This window comes from Ipomoea triloba, chromosome 9 (assembly GCF_003576645.1).
Source record: "Ipomoea triloba cultivar NCNSP0323 chromosome 9, ASM357664v1".
Taxonomy (NCBI): domain Eukaryota; kingdom Viridiplantae; phylum Streptophyta; class Magnoliopsida; order Solanales; family Convolvulaceae; genus Ipomoea; species Ipomoea triloba.
Window position 1 is genome coordinate 11,258,562 of NC_044924.1, and position 23,459 is coordinate 11,282,020.

General features: G+C 34.5%; 2 protein-coding genes across 2 annotated transcripts; one reads left to right on the forward strand and one right to left on the reverse strand.

The window, feature by feature from the left end:
* Positions 1-2,880: 2,880 nt before the first annotated feature.
* Positions 2,881-3,960, reverse strand: LOC116029547 (probable membrane-associated kinase regulator 4). The gene has a single exon (XM_031271596.1). It carries the CDS (start codon positions 3,958-3,960, stop codon positions 2,881-2,883), a length of 1,080 nt encoding a protein of 359 aa, XP_031127456.1.
* A 10,628-nt stretch (positions 3,961-14,588) lies between these two features.
* LOC116029549 (probable membrane-associated kinase regulator 4) lies at positions 14,589-15,617 on the forward strand. Its single transcript, XM_031271597.1, has one exon. It carries the CDS (start codon positions 14,589-14,591, stop codon positions 15,615-15,617), a length of 1,029 nt encoding a protein of 342 aa, XP_031127457.1.
* The last annotated feature ends 7,842 nt before the right edge of the window (positions 15,618-23,459 follow it).

Consider the following 23,459-nt stretch of genomic DNA (forward strand, 5'->3'; position numbering starts at 1 on the left):
GTTATTAGACAAAATTTTCCATACTGCATTTTTGTTATACAAAACTACCCTTACACCTTTATAACGCTGTTACTTTTTAACTCCATCATTATTACCCTACACTTATATCTATCATATCTTTGCCTATTCTTTAATTATCATTTTATTAAAATCATTACATAATTAATTTAATGTTTGATTATATTTTAATTAAATTTTTATGAATGGTAATCACATATGTGTGTGTATATACATATATTATTTGTGTATATATAATTCAAATTATAAAATTTAATTATTCATATTTATTACTATTTAAATATTGGGCATGAATTTTTGCGCATCGAGCATACACATACTAGTGTGTGTGTGTGTATATATATATATATATATGCCCTTAATTTGGTGAGAATCATGCCCCAGATAAGAACCTGTGGACAAATTCAAATTATTGATCTAGTAAATCTAATGGTTGAAAATTAACAAAATTTTGGACGGAGTAATATTTATGAAAATGACACTCCTCATTTTTCCTTATTTCTCATCCATATCTTGCAGATGAATAGTTTAGATATGTCCACAAGTTCTCATTTGAAGAGTAGTTCCTAATATATATATATATATATATATATATATATATATATATATATATATGCCTGCATGCATACATACATCCATCCATTCATACATGTATACATACATGCATGTATTTGAACGGTATTTAATTAATTTGAATTCATGTAGGCCGCAGAAGATAATTTGAAGAACAGTGTCTTTCTCCCCAGGTAGCATATGGCATATAGCTAATGATCAGCATTCAGACAAATTTAAGTATAGTTGACAGCAATTTGATAAATAACTTTTAGCCATTCCTTTTCCTAGCTTCAATCCATGTTCGATCTTTCAATATCAAAGAAAAGAATGGGTATCTACCTAGCCAAGTTTTCTTTTCTGCACAAGTCAAATCTCTATTTTGTGTAGCCCGGCCCATTCAACCCTGTCGTTTCTTTTAATGGAAACCCCTGGGGGCACTTGGGGGGGTCTTCATCGGCTTTATTTATTTATTTTATTTGCTCTAAACAGTAAACACTCTCAATTCAGGATGTTAGGGATGCCACGTACTATGAAGTTTAGCTGTCAAATGTCCAAACATTTGGCAAATATTAGAAAAACAACTTGGGTCCACAAGCTTTACACTACACTGTACTGATGTACCCACCAGGTGTTATATATATGTATATGTTGCATGTGCTCAAAAGTGGTGAACAATGGATGTGGTGGTGTTCACCAATTTTTTTTTTTTTTCTGAAACAGTAGACGTCATGTCTTCCGTGGGAATCAAAGAACCTTGTCATTAGAATAAAACTTTTTCTAATATTGCAGTCTATTTGATGACACCACATATATTGTATTCACAAATTCCTTTATATAGTTGTTATGTGTTTTGACTTACAAACACAATTTATACTGTACAAGTTCACAATTTCAATACTAAAAAAAAATAAAAATACACATTTTAGTAAAGGTGGACCCTAGTCCATGGTATAACAACTCGTGAATTGACTCTTTACCTAAGGCGCACACATATAATTGTGTTAGCCATTATGTTGAATTACTATTAACAATTTATATTTATTATATTTTTTTAGAAATTATATTTTTAATATTGAATTATTATTATGGACTATTTTTTTTATATAATTATAACAATATTAATAATAAAATAAAAAAATATTTAAAATAATTAAGAGTAACATATTTTAAAAAGTATATTTAAAATAAATAATATACTTATGCCCTTATATATACATTATTTTATATGTAATCAGTTAAAAAGTAAAGAGCTAATTTCGCAAAACACCTTTCTATAACTCACTAATATTGTCAATTGGTCAAACTAACAAGCTAATACAATCAACTATCTGCTACCAATTCAAGCAGCTATCAGCTACAACTAATTGCCAAATACCCTACCCTTTCTGCAGCTTGAGAATGCTCATTCTTTAATTTATATTGGTAGATCTCTTAGTAGGTTTTAGATGAATTATTCTTTTTGGTCAGATGCTGTTGATTTTATTGCATGGAATAATTGAAACCTGAAAATTTTTATATATTGGTGATGAGTTCAAATATATGGTAACATAGAAGTTAGAACATTCCAATAAAGTATATTTGGATGGATTGATAACGTCGATAATAAAATATTAAAAACACCTAAACTGTAATTGACAAAAAAAAAAAAAAAAAAAAAAAAAAAAAACGTAGGAGAGGGAGTGGGAGGTGGCTACCAGCCAATTCCAAACCAATTAGGCACAATCAAAGTTTTAGGCGGTAACAAATTCAATTTGATTGAGTTGCATTTTTTTAAACTAATTAAGTTACATTATTCTCCCTTAGATTGAACTTACTTAATTGTTGGTACCAAGCTACCAGATTTACTCAATATTTTTCTTAAAATAGATGAATGGAAATAATGAGATTGACCCAAGAGTGAGGCCCAACACGTATGTGGGCCATAACCCGGAGGCCGAAGAGTAAGAGGATGCTCAACACAAGGTGTAAAGGATCGAGGCACAACACAAGAGGCTAAAGGACAAGACTCGGACATGGGGCAAACTGGCAAAGGCCCCAAAGGCCGGTAGCCAATTTTGCCCCGAAGCTAGCCTTTTTAATTTCCAGACACGGGACGGTGGGCCTTGACTTAGTCTCTCGTCCCACCACGGTTTTTAGGAATATTGCTAGGATTTATTTGTATAAATTAGCCTTGTTTAGGTTAATGCATAATCATGTTCAAAAATCAAATTTATTACACAACATCTTTGCAACACTCTAGCATTAATAATGCACTGAATATTACTACAATGACTTATTAATTTGGACCACCCGAATTAATTAATTCCATCACGGATGAGTGTTGATGGTTTTGCAGTGAGCAATTGCTGCCTCAATGGGACCATCAATGTCTGAAGTGAAACTGCAGCTTCGCTTTTGGGAGTTGAGCTCATCATAAAAATCCCTTGAACTGAAGGAAATGGATGAGAAGGAGGAGGAGGAGAAAGATGAAGATGAAGAGGAAAAGGAACGCCCTTTGAATTTGAATTCTGCAGATGAGAATGAGAGTGATGGCCTTCTGTGATAACTCCTCATCACCACTTTATCCTTAATCCCCTCCCTGTTAATTGGATGCCTCCACATTCCTATATGCCCAAATAGGGTTTTCTTTTGTTCTGCTTTCAAGTGTTTATTGTAGTCCAGAGCCATTGCAGAAGAAACATTTATACAGGCAGACTTTCTGAAAAATGATCTGAGGCTACAAACCCTTGAACCCTTTCCCCTGTTACCGATCAACGACTTCTTAAACAGTCTGAGCTTACTGATGAGCCAAGAATGTTTCTTCTCTTGGTGCTTAATAATGGAAGTGCTCAAACAAGTGGACCTTTTAAAGTTTTCAGCAGGGGTGAGTGAAAAGCTCAGTCTGAATGGCTCTACTGGAGTACCACTAGTACTGTTTTCCCAAGGTGTAGGTGTAGAGCTTGCAAATTCCATAATGATGAACTCATCATCATCATCATCATCTTCCTCAACAATGGAGTGGTGATCTCCTATTGGGGTGGTTTTGAGGAGGTTTTGGACGGTTTGAAGCCGTGGAGGGAGGAGAAGAGGGAGGAGTTTCCCTTTGTAGAAGAGATCATCTGCTGGGAGCACAGTGAGCTCTTTGTCATTCAAAGAAGAAGGCATCTGGAATTCAAAGTCTGTGGTTTTTGGAGAAAAAGAGTTCACTTCTATATCTATGTACTCATCATCCTCTGCTGCACTAACATGATTATTTCTGGCTGTTGAAGTCTGACCAGAAAAATGAAAATTTCTCTGCATGGAGATGTTTGTGGGGAGAAATAATGGCCTCTGCATGGTGATCATGCTGTTTATGGGGAGAAATGGCTTCTGCATGTAGATATTCATGGGGAGAAGTGACTTCTGCATGCAGCTGATGATGATGTATATGTTTATGGGGTTGAAAGCTGAATATATAATTAATGTTGTTTTGAGGAGAAAAAGAGCAACCTTTTATAGATGCAAAAGTTGCATTTTAATGCCCGCGAGACTTAAATTAGTTCAATGCAGTTCAAGAGTCGCATTGAAAGTCTTGCTCTAGCGAAAAATTATTGATGAGAGGTGACCACCAAGAGTCATTGTAGGCTGAGTATACAGGCAGGGGTGGAAATTGAAGATTTGACTGATTGAAGACTCCTTGCGCACGGAGTGTACAGGCAGGATTGGAAAATAAGGACTGGACTGATATATTGGACATTCGCGATTTACCTCCTTGTACTCCTTTATCAGTTAGGATCGCAAGACGAGGTTAACCCAGTTCACACCCTCACACATTGGTTATGGGTTTTTCTCGTCACAAAAAAAAAAAATTGCATCTTAATTTAATGATGGTTAAACTTTAATAATACACAATACTATTATACTTGGAAGATTACAGATGGCATTAACTTTTTTTATATAGAAATGATGAACACGTTTAGTATGTTTTTTTTTTTCTTTATATTTATAGAGTGCACAATGAACATGCCCCGCAATGGTTCTAAAAGTAAACAAAGGCCAATGCAACTTTGCAAGTTAGTAAAGCTTAGCTTCAAGCTGTAGGGAATATAAAGTTGCTTTTCTTGGAAGAATTTTACAATGCTGAAATTAGATTAGTACAAAAGCAAATTCAATCATGCAAGAGCGAGCATGTCCCTCTCCCAGCCCCACTGTTTTCCAACAAGTTTCTCATGTTATTCTTTTCAAGATAATTTGATATGAAAGTGTACATAGATGTAGCACCAATATAACTCGATCTGATCTTAATTCATATGAGTTAATTAAGATAAATTGATGCTCCCACCCTACTCTTTTCCAACAAGTTTCTCATGTTATTTTTGTCAAGATATTTTGATATGAAAGTGAACATAGATCGAGCACCAATATAACTCTTAGTTCATATGAGTTGGTAAAGATAAATTGAATTTATCAATTAAGGATGTTTCTAGAAGATATTTAATGCATGTGGTGTTGATTATTATGTGTGTTTTATCGATCGATTTTATTAAGTAAAGATTGTTGTAGTTGGATGCCCCTTGGCCGTTAGCTCCTAACCGATGAACTTTGTAGGATAGGTGATATTGAAAAGAGAAAGAGAGAAACAAGATAGACAATAGTGGGGGAGATAATCAAGATTTCATTCACCTTCAATACAATACATGTCAACATATATATAATACAAAATATCACGGATACAATAATGATAGGTTTAATTGACGGACAGTTACGTCCGTTACACTATCAATAATGTCAATAATTATTATTTATTTATAACACTTCCCTTTAGACATTAGTTTACCATAATCATGCCTCGTTACAAACTCACTAGAAAAACTCAGTGGAAAAAACCTAGTCGAGAAAAGTGTACACGATATATGGGTAATGTATGTGTTGTTTCGGTTGCCTCATTAAAAATTTTACACTAAGAAAACCCTGTGGGAAAAAACTCAGTTAAGGGAAAAAGAGTACAACCATAGATCTTTAAGGTTTGAAAATAATTGATCATCGGGTCCAATAAATCAATCATATTTAGACATCGTTGCTCCCAATGAAGACAATAATCTCCCTAACCTATGCATCCAAATTTTATGAACGAACTTTACAAATGTGGATGTAGGTAGAGACTTAGTGAACAAATTTGCTAGATTGTCAGTAGATTGAACCTTCTGAATATGTTCTGGAATTCGTGCGGAAAAAAAAAATTGGGTGCAAAGGTTCCCTTTAACATATCCACTACTTATGTGTACAACACATGCTGAGTTATCCTCATACACGATTGTGGGGGTATAGCCAGTATTTGTTATTCCAGACGATCTTTGAATACTTTGTATTAGTAACCTCAACCATACACACTCTTTTGAGGTCTCATATAAAGCAATATAATGATTTCTGAGTGAATAGAGGAGGTATAGTGTTTGTTTTATGGATTTTCATGAAATAGCAGTATCTCCATAAAGGAATACATATCCGATATGGGATCTAGCATTATGTGGATCAGACATATAACCAGCATCCGGATATCCACTAATGTGGTATCTTGGTTTCTTTCAAATAGAAGCCCAAGATCCTTTGTACCTTTGAAGATATATGAGGATATGTTTCACACCATTCCAATGTCTTTTGGTTGGAGCAGCACTAAACCGAGCTAACATTTTTACTGAAAAGGAAATGTCAGGTTTTAGTGCAGTTGGCAAGATAAAGGAGTGTTCCGATGACACTTAAATAAGGGACTTCTAGTCCTAGAATATCCTTGTTATCCTCATTGTTTCCATACGAGTCCTTATCAACTTCAAGTGATTGGACCACCGTTGGAGTACTAAGTGGATGAGATTTATCCATATAAAATATCTCCAATAGTTCATTCGTATGTTTAGATTGGTGTATGAAAATTCCTTCAAGGAGATGCTCGATCTGTAAATCGAGACAGAACTTGGTTTTTCCTAAGCGCCTTTCACTTTCGAATTCCTCATTGTTAGATATATTAGGAATGTGTATCGATTGAATCAGTTAATCAAATCCCCATTTGGTATTAGAGCGCGATAGGTCTATTTTTCTATCTCTTTATCGCAAAACAATGCCTTCCTAAACGGGCACTTATCTGAAACCGTCTTCATGCGCCAGCCACCGGGATATGAGGACCCCAGACACCTGGACTATGTTTACGACTTACGGCGATCTCTGTATGGTTTGAAACAGGCGCTGAGAGCATGGTTTAAACGGCTTCACGGCTTTCTTCTTTCTGCAGGTTTCACCGCATCCAAGACTGATGTGTCCCTATTCCACTACTCTGCAGGATCATCCCGTGTTTTCCTATTGGTCTATGTCGACAATATTATAATGATGGGCACGGATCCGGTTCTTCTCAACACGTTACTTGGGCGGTTATCTACTGTGTTTAAAATCAAGGACTTGGGCACACCTAGTTTCTTCCTCGGGATTGAGACTCTAGCCGTTGATGGTGCCATTATTCTTTCTCAACACCGCTATATGACTGATATATTGAATCGTGCCGGGATGGCTGAATGTAAACCACTTGCCACTCCAGCTGCTGCCTCTCAGTCTTCCGCCAAAACAGACGAGTTGTTTGACAATCCAACGCAATACAGACGCATCGCTAGGGCACTACAATACTTGACGATCACTAGGCCGGACCTTTCTTACTCAGTCAATCGCTTGTGTCAGTTCATGCACGCTCCAACGAATGAACATTGGGGCATACTTAAACGTGTACTACGATATGTAAAAGGGACATTGAAGTATGGTCTCCGTCTTGCTCCTTCATCCTCCACCGACATACATGCATACTCGGACTCTGATTGGGCTGGGTGTCCAGCCGATCGCAAATGCACCAGCGGCTATGCAGTCTTTTTAGGTACCCACTTGGTATCGTGGGTCTCTCGTAAACAGAGGACTGTTGCGCGTTCGTCTACAAAAGCTTAATATAAGGGACCTAGCTGATGTCTATGCTGAGGTTACTTGGGTCATTTCTCTCTTACGTGAACTTGGCCTTCACTCCAGGCGCCCTGCGACGTTATGGTGTGACAATCTTGGAGCTACCTACCTCTGTGCCAATCCGATTTTTCATGCACAGACTAAACATGTAGAGATTGATTTTCACTTTGTTCGTGACAAGGATTCGTCAGGGGAATTTCAGGTTAACTTTGTTTCCACAAAAGATCAGCTGGCTGATATCTTCACAAAGTCGCTACCTTCATCTCGGTTTGGTTTGCTACGTGACAAGCTCAACGTTGTTTCCATTCCACATTGAGCTTGAGGGGGAGTGTTAGATATATTAGGAATGTGTATGGTTGTGAATTAGTCTAGCATGGTAGTAGCCTATTGTGTAGGACCTAAACAACAGTTGTATTATTGTAGGAGTTTGTGGTGTATCGATTGAATCAGTTAATCAAATCCTCATTCTCCTTTAAACACAAGCATGCCCTTTTGACATCTTTGCGTGTTCCAATAATGTTTATATCATCAACATAGATGGATATTATACCAAAACCATCAGAGGATTTCTTAATGAAGATGCAAGGACTGATATCTTTATTCTCATATCCTTGTTTTAAGAGGAATGCACTCAATCTATAAAACCATATTCTTTCCGATTGTTTTAAGCTATATAATGACTTTTACGTTGTATATATTTCAATCTATCTTTCCTTTCCATAGCGGATTTTGAATACTCTCGGGTACTTTCATATATCAGCATATATTGACCCAAATATGCAGTCACAACATCCATTAATTGCATATCTAAGTTCATTTTTATTGCCCATGATATTAAATAGTGAAACGAGGTGTCATTAAGAACAAGAGGGTAAGTTTGTTCAAAATATATTTCAAATCTCTGTGAAAACCTTTGGGCTACTGATATCTTTGATTCTGAACCATTATTTACTCCTTATTTAGTTGTTTTTGGTACAAATTGTCTATATCTTCGTGGGAACTGAGACTCGTTTGTGTGTTATGTTGTTCAAATGTGTCATTGTCCACAACGAGTAGCAAATGAAGTATTTTAGAGCTTATTGGATCAATTTTGGAAGCTAAAGAACCCACTCAAGGAAGATAGGAACAACGGAGCACGAAACGGAAGGAAATCAAACAAGGAAGCAGCCACACGGCCACCCACACTACCGTGTGAGTAGCCGTGAGGCCACTTAATTCACCGTCCAGCCGCGACCACCTCACGGCTAGGCTCACGTCGTGAGGCCTGCGTTGTTTGCTATTTAAGCGACGTTTGTTTTGCATTTTTAGGAGATTCTAAACCCTAGTTAGTTTTGACTTATTTTTCCTCTTCTCTTTAGATTTTCCTAGCATAGATTAGCATAGTTTTACATTGGATTACTTACTTTCAAGCTTTAATCGCGGATTGGATTGGTTTTCTACCTAGATTTCTTCTTCAATAGTAAAATTTCATTTCTTCCTTATTTACTTTCTTCTTAGTTTTCTTGCAATGTTGATGGTGATTTACTTTAGCTTTGCATTGTTTACCATTATAATGCGCGAGTAGTTAGCTTTTGGGTTTGGATTAGGGTTCTATTGCTATTTTTGATGCTAGGTTTGTAGTTATTGCATAAAGGGGATAATTTATCTACCTATAGGGTTTTTATGTTTGAATTGGATTATTAATTCTTCTTGTTAGTGATTGATGCGCAGCAATTGTTAGCTTGTTTTGAAGAGGCTTTTATCTCAATGAAAGTTGGATGAAAGACTCAAGTCTAACCAATTCGAAACCCAATTTTCCTATTATGAAAATAGGGGTAATTTGGGGCTTATAATGCTTTTGTGTTCCAAGGATTATGATTGATGCATCACGAAAATAGGGCAATCATATTCTAATTCTTGTTTATTGATTATTATCGTAGCTTAGATTTGAATTCTTATGTGCATTGCCATAATTCCCTTGGTGAATTGTTTTTCCCCTAATTCTGAGATTGTTAGTACATTAAGAAAGCAATACCCCTAATCTGGACCAATTATTTTATCATATAGTTAATCCGTATTTAATTTGCATTCCTTTATATTAAAAACCCAAAAATGTCAGTTTACTTTCCATACTTAGTTATATTTGCTTGGATCCTTCTGAATTCCAATACATTAATGTCTAGAATCTTGCAATTCATACAAGTACGTGCCCATAGCCCCAATCCTCAGCAGAAAGACATTTTCACCTTCTTTTTACCATCACCACTTTTACTCATCAGCTACCAACCTCGTTTTATATCTAACCACCTCATTACTTTTAAAACACCAATTTGGATCCTACTGGATCACACCTTTTCTGGTAAGTATGGGAGGGACAAGGATTTTCCTTCTGTTAAGCGAGTTGAACTCAGCCTCAATTACCTCTTTCCATTTCAACTAGTCAGAGCGCTTCCAGCACTCTGCTATAGTTTTAGGTTTAAATGAGTCTTTATCTACTTCGAGAGATTGGATAGTTATTCATATGCTAAAAGAGCGACGATATATATAAGATATTCAAGACATTTTCAAGTAAGCTTATTGATTTGTAGAGATCCTTACTATATATGGAACAATACTTGAGTTTTCCAATCACACATACCACCTCTAGGCATATTTCATACATGTCCTAATAGGAACATAGATTATGATAATACACTTTCTTCTCCAGGAAGTAAAACATTTAGTTTATAATTGACTATGTTAAGTCATAAGAAGGATCATAGCTAGCGATTTTACACTTCTTATGTTGTGAATTTCGTTTATCTCGTTTTGAGAAAATTCATCAGGGATTTTTAAAACAAGTAACCAGTTACCTATATAAATATGTGGTAAATGCATCTATTAGCTACATATCTAATTATATTATTTACTGCTAGTTTAAATAGCGAAATATAATGTCATGGAAAGATATGACCAATATTGGGTCTCTGCGAAAAACCCATTTAAATTTCTCAACTCGCTTTATATTTTATCACTTGCCTTTTCATGACATCTTCTTGTGTATATATTTCTTTAGCGAGTGTGATTTGTATGCCTTAATTGCTCTATTCTATCAAAAATAGTTAGCACGCTTCGGGCGTTATACTACTGTTTTAGTTTCTGGATCTAGATTTAAGTATTGTGAGCAATAGAGGCAAATATGTTGTCGACAATTGTAATAGCTTTGAAAATATTTGATCATCGAGACCAACAAATCAATCATATTTAGACATTATTGCTCCTCTTGAAGATAATAATCTCCCTAACCTACACATTTGAATTTTATGAACGAACTTTTCAAATGTGGATGCAGGTAGAGACTTAGTAAACATATATGCTAGATTGTCATTAGATTGAACCTTCTGAACCTGTTCTGAAGTTCGTGTGGAAAAATAATTTGGGTGCAATATGCTTTGTAAGGTTCCATTTAACATATCCACTACTCACCTGTGCAACACATGCTGCGTTATCTTCATACAGGATAGTGGGGGTATGGCCAGTATTTGTTATTCCACACGATCTCCTGATCAGAAAGCGAGAGAGAATACTAATGTCCATAATTATTATTTATTTATAACAATGATTTCTAATGCCTAGCTAGTGTAGGTCACGTCAATCTCTTGATCAGAAAAATAAAAATATATTTTTAAGTAACAACCATACAAACTTTGTAGAAACTAATTTGAATTATTAAAATAGTTGGTGTGTTCGTGATAGTCTAAGGAGAGAATTAGAAAGTTTTATGTATATAAGGATATATAACTGAAAAATTATGTCAAGGACCTTGTGGTCCAGTGGCATCAAATTTTTCCTTTTATACGGGAGGTGGTGGGTTCGAGTCTCAGTAGAGGTGCAAAAGATATTATGTAACATGATCATGAGTTTTACATATTATTTTTAGGAAAAATGGTCAAATAAGCCTTCAAATTTTACCTAAAAAACCAATTAAGCCTCTAAACTTTTTAAAGTAGCAATTAAACGCATCCTAAAAAACCAATTAAGCCTCTAAACTTTTTAAAGTAGCAATTAAACGCATCCACAATGTATTTTGGTGCAATGATAATAAACTAACCAGCAACTGTAGAATGGCAGCCGATCACTTTATTGCCGGATATATCGTCGGAGTTGGTTAGAATGTTGACCAGAACCCTAGTGACCTGTGATAGTAGGTCACTAGGTCACTAACCGGTTGTCTTGTGTTTTACTCGACCCAACCCTAGTCGGGAGATGGGTCCCACGGGTCAATAGAAGGTGTGCTTTGCACCCAGGACAAAACCCTCGATCACATCTGGTCAGGAAGACTGTCTTGAGCACCGAACCCAATTACTAAAGTCGAAGCACGCACAACTCGATTGCATTATATGATCACATATATCACCTTTATGCGAATGTCAGGAATCCGGAGGCACGTGGAACCATTAGGACTGCCCTTGTTGTAACCGATACATGGAAGTCACGATACTAACATGCCGGATGCTCGGCATGCATGTGTTCCTTCCAAACTTCTATATAATGCGCATTATATGTCTAAAGGAGGGACTTTTGGACTTTACTATACACGACTTAAGCTCGAGAACGTCTGACCTCATATTCGCTATGTGCATGTGACCACCCTATACCATAATCGAGTGCCATACACACCAGTATTTGTCTCTCTCACACACACACACACACACATATATATATATATATATATATATATATGTATGTATGTATGTATTAGATTGCTCTTCTAATTAGACACACATATATACATGATCTTCTTCGGACATCCTTTCAAAACATTCTGAAAACTTCATATAAAAATATCTTGACAAAATTCTAGCAAAAGTTCACTCTTTCTGTTTGGCCATTATGCACTGAGTTCTAATTGAGATGTTAACATAAAGTGAAAAACATTTTGAAAACGAGGGGCGTGGGGTTGTGCTTCTGCAATTATATATTGTATGATATTTTCAAGAAAAGTAACATACCTTTTGCACTTTAGGAAACTTTTTCTCATTTTATTATGATATTTCCAAGAAAAGTAACATACCACAGATAAGGATACTCTTAGCACGAGGCTGTTGTAAACTCTATAAATAATCGACCTTCCATTTTATTATATGTTTGATTCAATTAACGAGACTTAACTAAAATTATTTTTAATTTAATTTTTTATAATATTAATATACAACATTTATATATTTAGAAATTACACTAAAAATACTATTAAACACAAAAAATAAAATTTAAAAATAAGTAAAAAATAATAAAGAAAATAAACAAAGAAAAAAGAGTTAGTTTGATTATTAATGAATAGTAAGTTGGATAAATAGAACAAAGGAGTATGAATTATTTAGCAGAAAAACCTTAAATGTGATAATTTAGTCTATTTAAAGTGTATATAATATAAAACTTCTCCATATAATTTTATATTATAGTTTGGTAGAATGCTAGTATTATAAGTATTAATCTTTCATTCTATATAAGAGATCACTGTTTTAATCTTGATTCTTTTAAATGTAGCCACACAAAAAATATAATTTTAAACTTGCATATTATTTTTAATTTATAATGACATGCATGGATGTATGCATTTAATTAGTTCCCATATTCAATTCCACGGCTTAAAGCCTCTACTTTTTGTGGATTTTCTTGACTTGTTATGACTTAGGTTTATATAATTTTTCTGTTTCATTGTATGAATAATAATAATAATAATAATAATAATAATAATAATAATAATAATAATAATAATAATAATAATAATAATAATAATAATAAATATTTTTTTTTTCTGATCTAGAGATTGACCTACACTAGCTAGGCATTAGAAATCTTCACTTAATAATCTATCCATAAAATACACATAATAATCAACACCACATGCATTAAATATTTTTTTTTTACCTACTGAAGTACAAAAAGTCAATACTGCACCATTGGACTCAAACCCATGACATATGGAAAAGTCACTCGTGCTACTAAATCACAAAGTCATTAGCTAAATATCTTCTAGAACCATCCTTAATTGATAAATTCAATGTATCTTAACCAACTCATATGAACTGAGAGTTATATTGGTGGTGGATATATATGTAGACTTTCATATCAAAATATCTTGACAACAATAACATGAGAAAGTTGTTGGAAAAGAGTAGGGTGGGAGCATCAATTTATCTTAACTAACTCATATGAATTAAGATCAGATCGAGTTATATTGGTGCTACATCTATGTACACTTTCGTATCAAAATATCTTGAAAAGAATAACATGAGAAGCTTGATGGAAAACAGTGGGGCTGGGAGAGGGTCATGCTCGCTTTTGCATGATTGAATTTGCTTTTAATTTGTACTAATCTAATTTCAGCATTGTAAGATTTTTCCAAGTATATTCCTTACACTTCTTGAAGCTAATTAAGCTTTACTAACTTGCATTGGCCTTTTGTTAACTTTTAGAAACATTGTGGGGCATGTTAATTGTGCACTCTATAAATATAAAGACGATGTTACTTTATTTAGCAGAAAGAAAAAAAAAACATATTAAACGTGTTCATCATTTCTATATAAAGAAAGTTAATGCCATTTGGGTCATTTGAATATAGTGGTTTTACCCTCCTAAATTTTTAAGTTAACAGTGGACCTTCAATTTTCAATTCAAATTTTAATCAATTGATGAGATCCTTCAACTTTCAAGTTAATCGCCGGTGGTGTACTGGGTTAACCTTGTCTTGCAATCCTAGCCGGCAAAGGAGTACAAAGTGGAAAATCCTAAGTCATCCAATTAGTTCCGTCCTCAATTTCCAACCCTGAGTATACACTCCGTGCACAAGGAGTTTACAATCAGCCCAGCCGCCCTTAGTTTCCACCCCTGCTTTTACACTCTACAATGAGTCTTCATCACCTCTGATCAATAATTTTTTACTGGAGCAAGACTTTCAGGTGACTCTTGGACCATTGAACTACGCCCCCGTTGCCATTAATATGTAACTTTTGCATCGATAAAAGGTTGCTCTTTTTCTCCTCAAAACAACATTATTGATTATATATTCAGCTTTCAACCCCATAAACATATACATCAGCAGCTGCATGCAGAAGTCACTTCTCCCCATGAATATGTACATGCAAAAGCCATTTCTCCCCATAAACAGCATGATCACCATGCAGAGGCCATTATTTCTCCCCACAAACATCTCCATGCAGAGAAATTTTCATTTTTCTGGTCAGACTTCAAATGGGATGGCCAGAAATAATCATTCCCCTCCATATCATATTAGTGCAGCAGAGGATGATGAGTACATAGATATAGAAGTGAACTCTTTTTCTCCACAAAGCACAGACTTTGAGTTCCATATGACTTCTTCTTTCAATGACAACAAAGAGCTCACTATGCTCCCAGCAGATGATCTCTTCTACAAAGGGAAACTCCTCCCTCTTCTCCTCCCTCCGCGGCTTCAAACCGTCCAAAACCTCCTCAAAACCACCCCAATAGGAGATCACCACTCCATTGTTGAGGAAGATGATGATGATGATGAGTTCATCATTATGGAATTTGCAAGCTCTAATCCTTGGGAAAACAGTACTAGTGGTACTCCAGTAGAGCCATTCAGACTCAGCTTTTCACTCACCCCTGCTGAAAACTTTAAAAGGTCCACTTGTTTGAGCACTTCCATTATTAAGCATCAAGAGAAGAAACATTCTTGGCTCATCAGTAAGCTCAGACTGTTTAAGAAATCGTTGATCGGTAACAGGGGAAAGGGTTCAAGGGTCTGTAGTCTCAGATCATTTTTCAGAAAGTCTGCCTGTATAGATGTTTCTTCTGCAATGGCTCCGGACTACAATCCAATTAACAGGGTGGGGATTAAGGATAAAGTGGTGATGAGGAGTTATCACAGAAGGCCATCACTCTCATTCTCATCTGCAGAATTCAAAGGGCGTTCCTTTTCCTCTTCATCTTCATCTTTCTCCTCCTCCTCCTTCTCATCCATTTCCTTCAGTTCAAGGGATTTTCATGATGAGCTAAACTTCCACAAGAGAAGCTGCAGTTTCACTTCAGACATTGATGGTCCCATTGAGGCAGCAATTGCTCACTGCAAAACCATCCACAATCGTCCATGATGGAATTAATTAATTAATTTGAATGGTCCGAATTAATAAGTCATTGTATGTAGTAATATTCCGTGAATTAATACTAGAGTGTTGCAAAGATGTTGTGTAATGAATTTGATTTTTGAACATGATTATGCATTGACTAAAAATCATGATTATGCATTGACCTAGACAAGGCTAATTTTTTATACAAATAAAGCCCAGCAAATCCCCAACAATTTACATGTACAAACTTAATAAGAGCCAAATATGTTAAGCACGAAAAAAAATGTTATGTGTAATTATTTATTCAAATGAATGATTGATATTATTTCTATTTAAATATTTTAAAATGGTTTTCCTATCCTACCCTTAATCATTAATAACTTCTCTCATAACTAACCTTTATTGACTCTTTGTGCTCCAGTAGGTTGAGAAAGTAGTTATGAACAGATACTACATTGTAAGAAAGTAGTTATGAACAGATACTACATTGTAACAGAGTCAGTAGTACTACAAAAAAAAAAATTTGTGCGGCTCCGTCCAATAGGAAATTAGCTATAAAATAAAAGATGAATGTAGAAGAAGACTACCATCTTTAATATTAATATAGATACACTGTGCAGTACTTACCATTGAAGAAGAATACCATCTTTTTACCTAAAGTTCAAGAATTGTATAGAAGATTTGTACGCCAGATCTCTCCAAGAACACTCCTTTTCATCCATGTAGGATTCCCTTATGACTTATTTCCGTTTATTTTCTTGTTTTATTTAAGGCTTTTCTTCATCACAATCCCATGTAAATGTGGGTTTTCTTGATGTTCATGTGAACTATGAGTGTCGATTTGTTGTTTGCTCAGTCCAATTGGGGTTTTCTTTCATCGAGACGCTTCAATTTTCCAGCCCAAAAACTTCCTCCGCCTTTTTGTACTGGTAAATTTTCCTCCATTAGGTTTTTGAAATTGAAGTTCAAATTTAATTTTTAGGTTAGTTAAAAGCATAAGTGTGCTAATGTGCTATTTTCTGATTTGCATATAATTAATGAACGCTTGTGAATAATTAATGCATGATTTGTGTTTTTTTTTTATTTTTTTAGGCACAAAAACATTGTTGAGAGAAAATAGCTCTCACAATAATTTTCAATATAATGTGTTTGAGCTATTTCTTAATAAAATAATGTGGAACTTTTGTTTGGAATAATAAACTCACTGGATCTCTATGAACAACAATCTGACGAGTTTACTTCAAGGAGGCTTGATGAGATGCTTAATTTGATGATTGAAGCACTGCCACCATGCCATTTTTCTGCCAAGCGTCATAGACTCGACTGCCTGTATTTCCTTTTTTTTTTGAGTACTGCTGACTCTGTTACAATGTAGTATCTATTCATAGTTACTTTCTTCTCTCCGTTTTGGTAAATTTACAGGGTCTTCTTTCTCTCCGTTCTCCGTCCGTTTAACGGTCCGGGGTCCACCCACGTTCTTTCTCAACCTTTTTTTTTTTTGGTAAATCCACGTTCTTTCTCAACCTTTTTTTTTTTTGGTAAATCCTTTTTTTTGGTCCTTTTTTTTTGTGGTAAATTTAGAGGGTCTTCTTTCTCCCCGTCTGTTTAACGGTCCGGGGTCCACCCACGTTTGAGTCAACAGTTGCCTCCACTGAGGCTCGAACCCACTCCCATCATCCATGTGGGAGTGTTAAATGGGACACCGGATGCCACTTGACCACAAGGTCTTTGGCATATTTTCAAGGTGAGGACTAGGGTGTGTTTGGTAGCCCGGAAAATGAGTTCTGGAAAATCATTTTCTGGGTTTTTGGTGTTTGGCAGTGTCTGGAAAATGCAGTCAACGGAAATTGAATCAACAGCAATTTATTTCCGTTGACCAAGGAAAATGAGGTCATTTTTCCAAAAAATGACTTTCGAATTTTTTTTTTCGGAAGTCATTTTCTGGACTTGGCTTCAACAATTTTTTGGCCAAAATGACCACATATGTTACTTTTTAAAAGAAATATTATTATTTTATATATTATTATTATTATTATTATTTTATATTTTAAAAAATAATTAAAATGTAAAATTATAGAATTTAATTTATTTTTCAGAAAATGAATTAAACACACAAAGACAGTTTTTCATAATGCAACCAAACACCGAAAATGAAACTATTTTCTAAAAAATGACTCATTTTTTAAAAAATATTTTTCAGAAGTCAATTTCCTACTTTCCAAACACACCCCAAGTGACTTGTGTGTTTTGCTAATCCATGTATTTCCATAGTCGATATTATTACGACTTTTAACCATGTGTGGATAACGCACATGATAACTCAATACTGAGGAGGAGTGACCTTGTTGCTTCTTTTGTACGGCTCCGTTAATTTCTTTTGAACATGCATTATTTATTTTTTATCGTAATCATCGAGGATATAATAAAAGATGGATGTTGTTTAGCAAAAACATAAAACTTATTGAATATCCTACTCGGTGCCACAAAAATTCACGGTGGCTATATCCTATATGTGCCTATACATTGGGTTAACCTCATGGTCTTTTAAGTTTCCTTGTGCACCGTTCCAATTGGAAAATGAAACAATGTGAAGAGTGTTCCGTATTTCTACACTTTCAGTGCCACATCCACACTGCCCTACTATCATTTGAACTGCAAAATTTGTAGTATGTATTACAGATTTAAGCATTTTTCTCATTCTAATTATATGAACACTTTAACCAATTAAGAAACATTAATTTAAAAATACACATTGGGCATGGTCTAATCGTGCAAAGCGCTTGTGATAACTAGTATTCTTAAAAAGGGCAAATTATTGTGTAGACCATGGTCCAAAATATCGTCGTGAATATTAAGATTAAAATAATGTACATTATGTGTTAGAATAATGTACATTATGTTCTAAAATAATGTACATTACGTGTTAGGATAATGTACATTATGTGTTAAAATAATATACATTACGTGTTAGAATAATGAAACATCTGAGTTAATATAATGTACATTATGTTTTAAAATAATGTGCATTATGCTTTAGAATAATGTACATTATGTTTTAGAATAATGCACATTATGGGTGTGTTTGGTTCGCACATGGGAATCGGAATCGGTATGGGTATCAAATACTTGGTAATGGTAATGAGTTTTGGTGAAAGTATTTTGCATGTTTGGTAGTAGGGTGGAATGTGAATGATTATTAATAGTTGGGGAAGAAAGTAGGAAGGGCAATGAAATCCTTATTTCATTAGGGTATGGATTTTCTAATTAATGAGGTATTCCGATCCAAACCCATAGTAGTATTCTAAAACCTATAAACCAAACAATAACAATCACTTTGATACCCATAACTTATGTCTAAACCCACTAACCAAACACACCCTATGAGTTATTGTTGCGCTGGGCGCCTGAAAAAATGAAACTAAGTAAAACTACGTCATTTTTTGTTTTTGAACCGTGGTCTAAAATTGTGAATATTGAGTAATGTAAAAGGTGGACCCAGGTCCATGTTCACAATTAAAAAACTATATGTTCACAATTTTAGAACTTTATATTCACAATTAACTAGGGTTTCTCTAATCTCTCTTGTCTCTGGTTATCAACGCGGCCTCTGCCTCCGTGAAGCAAGCGCATCGGAGGCGACGTCCCATCGTCTTCCCCGGCTGCCATCTCCACCTCAGACAGCGTCCGCCCTTCGTTGTCTTCTCTGTTTTCACCGTTTTTCCTCCATCTCCACTGCTACCGGTCGTTTCTCTCTTATTTTCGCATTGTTGTTTTCATTTGCGTTGATTTACTATTTTAATTTTGTTTGCAATTTATGTGTTTTTCCTCTCGTTGTTTTGACGAGTTTCTTCCTCTCGTTTACTTTGGCGAGTTCTTTTTCATAAAGCGAGAAACGATAAAACTAGTCATGACATATGTGAATCTCATCCTGGGCGACAAACATGACAATGAAAAAGAGACTCCTCTGAACTATGATATGCAGTTCAACCTGATGGAGATATTGTCAATGGATAGAAGAATGAAAATAGATACTTAGGTGGTGTGCAAGACTATTCAACCAGTGTTAGTCTTGCGTACATTTGACCAAATCATTAAAGAAGCTTTAAGTTCATCCAAAGAATTCAGCTTCAAATTTGTAAAACAGTCTGCGAATCAAGTTTTCTATAGCATTGTTAGGGAAGTTGTTTCTATGTCTGAGTGTAAGGAATGTTTGACCATTTCATCGATCTTTATTGTAAACGTTTCAGCCTATGATTAATGAATTAGCTTTTTTATTTTCAAAAAAAAAAAAAAGAACTTTATATTCACAATTTTAAATCTCAATATACAAAATTACATTACTTAATATTCACAATTTTTGAACTCTATATTCACAATTTTGTTATATAAATTTAAAAATTGTGTTATGTTATTAAATATAAAGTTTTATAATTGTGAACATAGAATTCTAAAATTATAAATATAGAGTTTTAAAATTGTGAACATGGACTCGGTCCATGGATGGCATAACAATTTAGATGCTAGGGAATCGTTCATTCGTTGAATCGATGTTATACAATCGTTATACCCTGCACCACGGTGCACATAGCAATGTACACCACGTATGTAAAACGACGTCGTTTCGGTGTTAATGGACGCGGATGCGAATGACTCAGGGAATTCATTATCTATAATACACATAATCATTATCTATAATACACAGAATGTTTGCCTAGAATACACAGAATGTTTGCCCAGAATACACAGAATATTGACACAAAATACACAGATGTTAGTGGACGCAGACGCAGACGCAGACACGAATGACTCCAGGGAATTCATTATCTATAATACACATAATTATTATATAGAATACACAGAACGTTTGCCTAGAATACACAGAATGTTTACCCAGAATACACAGAATATTGACACAAAATACACAGAACTCATCCTCCTAACATTCGAATGCACAAACACATCACAACCTGTATTAATAACATGAATACACAGAATATTTACACAAAATACACAGAACTCATCCTCCTAAACATTCGAATGCACAAACACATCACAACAGTGTTACTAACATGAAATCACAACATGTGTTACTAACATGAATATACATAACTTTTGCCTAGAATACACAGAACGGTTGCCTAGAATACACAGAATGATTGCCTGGAATACACAGAATATTAACATGAATACAGAGACCGGCCGAAACGGGAAACGTGATTTTTAAAAAAAATGGACGATTAGTTTACAATGCTCAAAACGACGTCGTTTAGGTACGTGGTGCACATTGCTATGTGCACCGTGGTGCAGAGTATAATTTGCCGTTGTCATAGTTTTGGGCCGACTCCTTTCGGGCCTAATCGGAAATGGTACCTTTAGACCAATCTATGGAAAGTTGTTAGTTGAATTCGGTTATATCTCAACACTGGGCCCACTGGAGGACAGGAAGTCCGTATATTTGTAGCACATACGATCCGTACCAGTCTACAATGGGACCCACTTTCGGCATATGTCATGTCATGGGCTCATGGCGCACAAAAAGTCGACGTCCCCACATGATTCTTGTGCACGTATTTGAGTGCATTGATTGAGTGTAGGTGTAGGTATATTTGAATGCTTATCAAGTAATGAAAACCACCCCAGCTTATAACTAGCCAGGCCTTATCTAGTGCTGTGATACTACACCTTTGTACTATTCCCTAATTTTTTTCCTCACCCCCACCCACCATACTCATTTTATATTTAACTAGAGTTAATTTTATTTTTTAGGTAAAAACTTGTGTGAGATCGTCTCACCGTGAGACAGGTCAGTTCAAGATAAAAATGTAATACTTATACAGTTATACGCACAAATGTCATACTTATATGCTCAAATATAATGCTAATCGGGAATAAAATTTTTGTTACTTATATGGATAAATGTAATACTTTTAAGAGAAAATACAATACTTTTACATTTCGATTAAAAAATGTTATATTTTCCCTCAAAAGTATTATATTTTCCCTTATAAGTAAGGGACAAGTGTCAACATTACTTATTATGAAAAATGTAATACTTTTTCTCTTATAAGTAACAAAATTTGTATTCTTGATTAGTATTATATTTGAGCATATACGTATGACATTTGCACATATAAGTATGACATTTGCATGGTGCTTCGACCCGACCCGACTCATCTCACGAATAAGGATCTATGAGACGGTTTCACACAAGTGTGATCCTATTTTTTATTATAGATTTATAAATGAACCTGGATGGTGTGGTTGAGTCAAAGGGACCATTTCATCCTTACTCAAAGGTTAATGATTCAATCATTGGCTTTTGGTGTGGAGCAGACTTAAATTTATGAACATTAATTTTTCTTATAGTATCATTGTAGCACGACTATTTTTCGTCATCCTAAATTTATATATATTGTTCTTTATTTTTTCTTTTTTAATTTTTCCTCCATTTTTTATCCTAATTTTATATATATTGTTCATTTTTTTTCAAAAAAAAATATTGCTCTTTAACTTTTCACTAGGTGGGCGTGAGTAGGCATTAGCCAATCGGGGTTTCACCACTTCATTTCACTTCAAATTAGAAATACTTTATCAATAAAATTTTGACTTATTTCTTCAACTTTTTTTTATTTAATTTGATCAAATAATTAAAATAAGTATTTGGTAAGAATTTGTTTATTTACTTTCTTGAAATTTACGTTAAACATAAATAAAGCAACCAATATAGATGGAGTATATTTAATTGTAGGTTTGCAGCTTCAGTTAACTGTCCATTTTGTACGATTACTACTTGTACAAGTTTTTTCACATGGGACCCATCGGTCATGTTCTTGCACAAACTCTATGTCTGCGACAAATTAGAAGCAATTATCAAAATGCAGAATGCAAGTTTTCTGACCTGGATCTATTATTTAATTCCAATAACTAATATGTTAGGAATAAAATACACCCCCAAAAAATCAATAATATAATTAAATCCCAATACTTATTTAGTATTGCGAATCATGGTGTCTGGGGGAGGAATGATCTTTTCGTGTTTAATTATTCATTCATATGATCGTATCCAAGTATATATTTAACTACTTTTATTGCATGTTTGATTAAAGGAATGTATTTTGAGAAATAAATATTCTAATTTAGAAATTAAATAGATAAGGAATAAAATATAATTTGTATTTTATGGTTTCCAGAAGAAATGTACTTCAAGATTTCTATTTACTGTGTTGTGAAAATATCTTTTAGACATTTTGGAATTTGATTTGCAGCCCTGTGCGAGAGAGTTTCTATGCTATACAATTCAACATCTTTATTTTGTAAACACTAAAAATAAGCTATGAGAAAGACAAAAGTGTTGGAAATTTTTAGTAAGAATTGCATTTAAGTGATCGGTTTGTGATACAAATATATATGGGGTTCACTTCTAAGAAGGGTCGGTCAATTTGAATTTGAGTTTTTATAAATGACACAAAGAGATTGATATATTGTTCACTCAAAATGAATAATGTGTGAATGATAAAATGATTCTCAAAATAAACGTATTTAAGATTGAAAAATGGAGAAGTCGTACGGGGTTTGTTAAGCACCTTCCGGTGCTTGTGCTGCAAATAAGCACCTCTCTCGAGCTTTATAATTAAGCACCTCTCCGGTGCTTTGTAATTAAACACCATTTGGTGTTGTAATGGTAAGAACCCTTTGGTGTTTTACCATGCAGTAAGTACCGTTACGTTCTTTATCGACGATACATACTTTTGAAATGTGCTTTTTAGGTTTCACCTTTCTTTTCAAAAAAAAAAAAAAGGTTTAATCTTTCTGTGTACCATTTTAAAATGCATTAATTTTGATCCATAACTATTAATTTTGAATTAA

What these genes read in the sequence shown, in the direction of transcription:
- LOC116029547 (XM_031271596.1), bottom strand. Translation starts at nt 3,960, where the DNA reads ATGCAGAAGTCACTTCTCCCCATGAATATCTACATGCAGAAGCCATTT.
- LOC116029549 (XM_031271597.1), top strand. Translation starts at nt 14,589, where the DNA reads ATGCAGAAGTCACTTCTCCCCATGAATATGTACATGCAAAAGCCATTT.